The sequence below is a fragment of the Stegostoma tigrinum genome, chromosome 14, assembly GCF_030684315.1.
Source record: "Stegostoma tigrinum isolate sSteTig4 chromosome 14, sSteTig4.hap1, whole genome shotgun sequence".
In the NCBI taxonomy this organism is placed as follows: Eukaryota; Metazoa; Chordata; class Chondrichthyes; order Orectolobiformes; family Stegostomatidae; genus Stegostoma; species Stegostoma tigrinum.
In genome coordinates this window covers 60,870,827-60,878,132 of record NC_081367.1, presented here as the reverse complement: position 1 = coordinate 60,878,132, position 7,306 = coordinate 60,870,827, and the positions used below count along the sequence as shown (strand labels likewise).

General features: G+C 46.1%; 1 protein-coding gene across 1 annotated transcript in view; it reads right to left on the bottom strand.

Moving 5' to 3' along the window:
• Positions 1–4,996: 4,996 nt before the first annotated feature.
• Positions 4,997–7,306, bottom strand: part of zgc:194621 (uncharacterized protein LOC795037 homolog) — a 29,840-nt gene continuing 27,530 nt past the window's right edge. Inside the window, exon 5 of the mRNA XM_048542372.2 lies at positions 4,997–6,615. Within this exon, the coding sequence (XP_048398329.1) occupies positions 6,574–6,615 (42 nt within the window). The 3' untranslated portion in view covers positions 4,997–6,573. The remainder of the gene's footprint in view (positions 6,616–7,306) is intronic.

The following is a 7,306-nucleotide window of genomic DNA, read 5'->3' as shown; positions in this document are numbered from 1 at the left end:
GAGGTGGGATGAGGTTAGTAGGTAGATGGGGGTGCGGCTTGGGGTGGGAGGAAGGGATGGGTGAGGGGAAGAACCGGTTAGGGAGGCAGAGACAGGTTGGACTGGTATTGGGATGCAGTGGGTGGGGGGGAAGAGCTGGGCTGGTTGTGTGGTGCAGTGGGGGGAGGGGACGAACTGGGCTGGTTTAGGGATGCAGTAGGGGAAGGGGAGATTTTGAAACTGGTGAAGTCCACATTGATACCATTAGGCTGCAGGGTTCCCAGGCGGAATATGAGTTGCTGTTCCTGCAACCTTCGGGTGGTATCATTGTGGCAGTGCAGGAGGCCCATGATGGACATGTCATCTAGAGAATGGGAGGGAGAGTGGAAATGGTTTGCGACTGGGAGGTGCAGTTGTTTGTTGCAAACTGAGCGGAGGTGTTCTGCAAAGCGGTCTCCAAGCCTCCACTTCGTTTCCCCAATTTAGAGGAAGCCACACCGGGTACAGTGGATGCAGTATACCACATTGGCAGATGTGCAGGTGAACCTCTGCTTAACGTGGAATGTCATCTTGGGGCCTGGGATAGGGGTGAGGGAGGAGGTGTGGGGGCAAGTGTAGCATTTCCTGCGGTTACAGGGCAAGGTGCTGGGTGTGGTGGGGTTGGAGGGCAGTGTGGAGCGAACAAGGGAGTCACGGAGAGAGTGGTCTCTCCAGAAAGCAGACAGGGGTGGGGATGGAAAAATGTCTTGGGTGGTGGGGTCGGATTGTAAATGGCGAAAGTGTTGGAGGATGATGCGTTGTATCCGGAGGTTGGTAGGGTGGTGTGTGAGAACGAGGGGGATCCTCTTAGGGCGGTTGTGGCGGGGGCGGGGTGTGAGGGATGTGTTGCGGGAAATACGGGAGACGCGGTCAAGGGCGTTCTCGATCACTGTGGGGGGAAAGTTGCGGTCCTTGAAGAACTTGGACATCTGGGATGTGCGGGAGTGGAACGTCTTATCGTGGGAGCAGATGCGGCGGAGGCAGAGGAATTGGGAATGGAATTTTTGCAGGAGGGTGGGTGGGCGGAGGTGTATTCTAGGTAGCTGTGGGAGTCGGTGGGCTTGAAATGGACATCAGTTACAAGCTGGTTGCCTGAGATGGAGACTGAGAGGTCCAGGAAGGTGAGGGATGTGCTGGAGATGGCCCAGGTGAACTGAAGGTTGGGGTGGAAGGTGTTGGTGAAGTGGATGAACTGTTCGAGCTCCTCTGGGGAGCAAGAGGCGGCGCCGATACACTCATCAATGTACCGGAGGAAGAGGTGGGGTTTGGGGCCTGTGTAGGTGCGGAAGAGGGACTGTTCCACGTAACCTACAAAGAGGCAGGCATAGCTGGGGCCCATACGGGTGCCCATGGCCACCCCCTTAGTCTGTAGGAAGTGGGAGGAGTCAAAAGAGTTGTTGAGGGTGAGGACGAGTTTAGCTAGGCGGATGAGAGTGTCGGTGGAGGGGGACTGGTCGGGCCTGCGGGACAGGAAGAAGCGGAGGGCCTTGAGGCCATCTGCATGCGGAATGCAGGTGTATAGGGACTGGACGTCCATGGTGAATATGAGGTGTTGGGGGCCAGGGAATTGGAAGTCCTAGAGGAGGTGGAGGGCGTGGGTGGGGTCATGGACGTAGGTGGGGAGTTCCTGGACCAAAGGGGAGAAAATGGAGTCCAGATAGGTGGAGATGAGTTCGGTGGGGCAGGAGCAGGCTGAGACGATGGGTCGACCAGGGCAGGCAGGTTTGTGGATTTTGGGAAGGAGATAGAAACGGGCCGTGCGGGGTTGGGGAACAATGAGGTTGGAGGCTGTGGGTGGGAGGTCCCCTGAGGTGATGAGGTCGTGAATGGTTTTGGACCTCAGGGGACCTCCCACCCACAGCCTCCAACCTCATTGTTCCCCAACCCCGCACGGCCCGTTTCTATCTCCTTCCCAAAATCCACAAACCTGCCTGCCCTGGTCGACCCATCGTCTCAGCCTGCTCCTGCCCCACCGAACTCATCTCCACCTATCTGGACTCCATTTTCTCCCCTTTGGTCCAGGAACTCCCCACCTACGTCCATGACACCACCCACGCCCTCCACCTCCTCCAGGACTTCCAATTCCCTGGCCCCCAACACCTCATATTCACCATGGACGCCCAGTCCCTATACACCTGCATTCCGCATGCAGATGGCCTCAAGGCCCTCCGCTTCTTCCTGTCCCGCAGGCCCGACCAGTCCCCCTCCACCGACACTCTCATCCGCCTAGCTGAACTCGTCCTCACCCTCAACAACTTCTCTTTTGACTCCTCCCACTTCCTACAGACTAAGGGGGTGGCCATGGGCACCCGTATGGGCCCCAGCTATGCCTGCCTCTTTGTAGGTTACGTGGAACAGTCCCTCTTCCGCACCTACACAGGCCCCAAACCCCACCTCTTCCTCCGGTACATTGATGAGTGTATCGGCGCCGCCTCTTGCTCCCCAGAGGAGCTCGAACAGTTCATCCACTTCACCAACACCTTCCACCCCAACCTTCAGTTCACCTGGGCCATCTCCAGCACATCCCTCACCTTCCTGGACCTCTCAGTCTCCATCTCAGGCAACCAGCTTGTAACTGATGTCCATTTCAAGCCCACCGACTCCCACAGCTACCTAGAATACACCTCCTCCCACTCACCCTCCTGCAAAAATTCCATTCCCTATTCCCAATTCCTCCGCCTCCGCCGCATCTGCTCCCACGATAAGACGTTCCAGTCCCGCACATCCCAGATGTCCAAGTTCTTCAAGGACCGCAACTTTCCCCCCACAGTGATCGAGAACGCCCTTGACCGCGTCTCCCGTATTTCCCGCAACACATCCCTCACACCCCGCCCCCGCCACAACCGCCCTAAGAGGATCCCCCTCGTTCTCACACACCACCCTACCAACCTCCGGATACAACGCATCATCCTCCAACACTTTCGCCATTTACAATCCGACCCCACCACCCAAGACATTTTTCCATCCCCACCCCTGTCTGCTTTCCGGAGAGACCACTCTCTCCGTGACTCCCTTGTTCGCGCCACACAGCCCTCCAACCCCACCCCACCCAGCACCTTCCCCTGCAACCGCAGGAAATGCTACACTTGCCCCCACACCTCCTCCCTCACCCCTATCCCAGGCCCCAAGATGACGATCCACATTAAGCAGAGGTTCACCTGCACATCTGCCAATGTGGTATACTGCATCCACTGTACCAGGTGTGGCTTCCTCTAAATTGGGGAAACCAAGCGGAGGCTTGGAGACCGCTTTGCAGAACACCTCCGCTCAGTTTGCAACAAACAACTGCACCTCCCAGTCGCAAACCATTTCCACTCTCCCTCCCATTCTCTGGATGACATGTCCATCATGGGCCTCCTGCACTGCCACAATGATGCCACCCGAAGGTTGCAGGAACAGCAACTCATATTCCGCCTGGGAACCCTGCAGCCTAATGGTATCAATGTGGACTTCACCAGTTTCAAAATCTCCCCTTCCCCTACTGCATCCCTAAACCAGCCCAGTTCGTCCCCTCCCCCCACTGCACCACACAACCAGCCCAGCTCTTCCCCCCCACCCACTGCATCCCAATACCAATCCAACCTGTCTCTGCCTCCCTAACCAGTTCTTCCTCTCACCCCTCCCTTCCTCCCACCCCAAGCCGCACCCCCATCTACCTACTAACCTCATCCCACCTCCTTGACCTGTCCGTCTTCCCTGGGCTGACCTATCCCCTCCCTACCTATCTTCTTTACTCTCCATCTTCAGTCCGCCTCCCCCTCTCTCCCTATTTATTCCAGTTCCCTCTCCCCATCTCCCTCTCTGAGGAAGGGTCCAGGCCTGAAACGTCAGCTTTTGTGCTCCTGAGATGCTGCTTGGCCTGCTGTGTTCATCCAGCCTCACATTTTATTATCTTGGAATTCTCCAGCATTTGCAGTTCCCATTATCTCAGATAAAGGAGTCCACTTCACCTCAAGCCCCTATGATGCACCACAGACAGTATAAGAAAATTGTCATTTGTATACAATTAAATCAACAAAGGTTTTAGATACAGCAAGTGTAGCTTATAACATTCATTCACAAGGAAGTTGTATCAATCTTCAGAATAATTTTACAAGCTTCCATGCTTGGTATGGAGAATTACCCCAGGCAGGGCAGATTGCCAAATTAATTTCGAAGTTTTTTTAAAATCTTTATCCTCGATGCACTACCAAGCAGACAGGCCTTGAAGCACAGCTGGAAATTATCCGAAAATAAAGTGAAATGTAATCTAAAACAAAGATGAGAATTTTGCAATCCATTTACAGCCTTCCCTTTCCCTACCTCTGTATTCTCCTCCAGCCACACATCCCACAGTGATATGGATGTTCCTCTAATTCTGAAGTGTTCCTGATTTTAATTGCTCAAGTAGTTGTTGCTTTCCATTTCTCTTTCCTTCTTTCAGATACTCTTTAAATCTATATCTGTGACAGGATTTTGGACATGTGCCCTGATACTGCTTCATGTGGTTTGGTGTCACATTTTCATTTATAATACTCCTGCGAAGGACCTCGGCACTATTTTATTAAACTGAAAAGTGTTAGATAAATCCAGTTTCTTGTGGGATACCATATTTAGTGATTCCTTGGTTTTACTGCAATTCAGTGCAAGTCCATTACTGCAGCAATATATTAAAAGCACATTGTCAATTGGATGTTAATTACAATCACCAACAGCCAAAGTGAAGTTGGGTAGTGTTTGAAATTGAGTTTTACATGTCACTGTAACATCACTCTTGTTTTTAACAGCATAGAATTGAAGTGGAGTGGTTATTTTCTATCCATTGCTTAAAAATTTTGCCAAATCACTGTTTGATAAGCTACAAATGACAGCCCATCTCTATTGTGAAGATACTTGGGATATTCTATTTAACAATCCATTCACTTAGTTATTTCAAAAGAACAGTTTCTCCCCCAACAGTTGCATTTATTAAGAAATAGGTTAAATCTGTCAAATAATTTAAACATCAAGAATGTATAAAAGAAATCTTCCACAGTATCGCTTACCAAGCTTTTGAAAAACATTTAAAATATAATTCTATGCAGTGAAACTTGTTTCACAGATGTTTTCCAAGGAAATCTATATTTTTGTCAAGTCAGGCAACACTCTAATTCTCTTACAATCAGCAGTGCTGTCAAGATTAATAACTTAATTTAAGAAAGGTGGATTATAATAATTTTGTAATCTATACTGTCAAATGGACACCAGAGCCAAAATGAACAGGGGTTTAAATTATGTGTCTGAGTATTAAGCATTTACAAACACCCAATTCACAATGGAGTCTGGCAGATGATATTACAGCATTACTAAAATCAGTCCAAATCAAAAATAGAAAGTATACTGTGTTTCAGATTTCAATTAGATGTAGTTTATCCATTAGCTTAATGTATTCATAACTTATTTTCAATCTGATATTAGCGTTTTTTGGTGCAGTTTGAAACTATCACTTCATTTTAGTTTCAAAAGATTGCTTGCTTCACAAGTTTTGTGCTGTAAATTTTAATAGTCTTGACTCAAGTTTGCTGTCTGAACAACACGATTATTGTAAGATGCAGATCTATAACTTGGGAAAAGAAAGTGAGCCCATGTCAAAGATCTCAATTTGCCGTCAGAAATAACAATGTTGAAAATTATACATTTATAAACAACATTTCTGTAATAGAAAGCTTTTTTGTTGCAAAATTATGTGCTTACATTAATATTTAACATTTTCTTAAATGACATCTTGTATATGTATGAACAGGATTTGCATCAAGAAGATTCACATTTAATCAGACAGTTTTAATAGGTTACAAGATATATTATACATAAAAAGATGTGTCCAAGAAAACTTCCAAGTATAGAACAAAGGAAAACAAAAAATGAAGTATATAAATAATATTCCCATTTATCATGAAAAAGAGGTTGCAGTGCAACAACAAAATTTTGATTCATTGGTTTACTTTGCTAGCAGTTAGTCTTTGGTGGTGAGTGTGTGTGAAACATAATTTTGTATTGATGAATTTATTTTGCATATGTATAAAAATATTTTGCTTTGTCTGTTTTCCAAGATAGAGTGCTCAGCCAGCTTCCTGGGAAGCACAAACATGAAAATAGGTTTAGTTTTAAAAATATGAAACCCACATTAAAAGATATAGTTTTAGGAATCTTGGTCACAAAATGGTTCAAGGTTAAAAGCACATTTTCCTCAAGCAGCTTCAAACTGATTACACAAACTACTGAGCAAAACAGGATACACTGTTTTATATGGAAAACAAGGGAAGTGTTCCTTCAGGCAACAATACAACAACCAATGCAAACAGCTTCAGCAACTTCTTCCTGAAAGCCAGTGGTAAGAAAACGACAAAAAATTGATATAAATTCAAATTCTTATTCTTCCTGTTACAAGGAGGTTAGGGAATCTTTAAAGTCAGCTGGAAAAAGGAACACTACACTATCACATCAATGATTATGCCCTCATGTTGATTAGTTTTCAGATTCTATTCATACACTGCATGGTGCTTCTTGCTGCTGGTGTGTAAGACCCATTGATTTAGTTCAAGCTTCTTTCTTTGAGCTTTGTTGTCCACTTATTTCAGGCTGGTGAAAACAAGAGAATTTCAGACACGGGAAGTGCAATGACAAAAATTAACACCTTATCACATTAAGTTAAAATCTATGATACATATAAATGGATGAGAAGCTTGACAGATAGTAGATTCCCTGGTGGCTATTTACAGTTTGGGGTATTAAACCAAACATTTTGTTATGTTTTCAGCACGAGATAAAATGTGTTAGTATTCAACCCTATGATTCAGTACATGTCTTTACTTAGATAACTAAGAAAACTCATGTTCTACAATCTAGCTTCTTGGAAATATCACATGAACTGTATTAGTTCCTTCTACAAACAAAAAAGCCAAAGGAAATAAGCAGCAGGCTATTGTGAAGGAAAAAAAAACTAGTTTAAACAGTAAGAAACAAGTGACTATTAACTTTAACAAATAAGTCTACAATAAATACAGATCTTCTTAATTTTCTAGGTATATTAAGAAGAAAGAAAAAGGAGTTTTGCACTGGTTTAATAGCATAAGCCCAAGAGAAGCTGGAGAAACCCAACAAGTCTGGCAGCAGCTGTGGAGGCATAATCAGCACACAGTTGTGCTGAAGTTTGTAATATGACAGTACTGCAGGCATGACAAAACTGTTTCTGACAATTATTGTTTTGAAGTGAAACCTTGCACAAGAAAAATATTTGTATTTAAACTGACAATTTAACATAATGAAACGC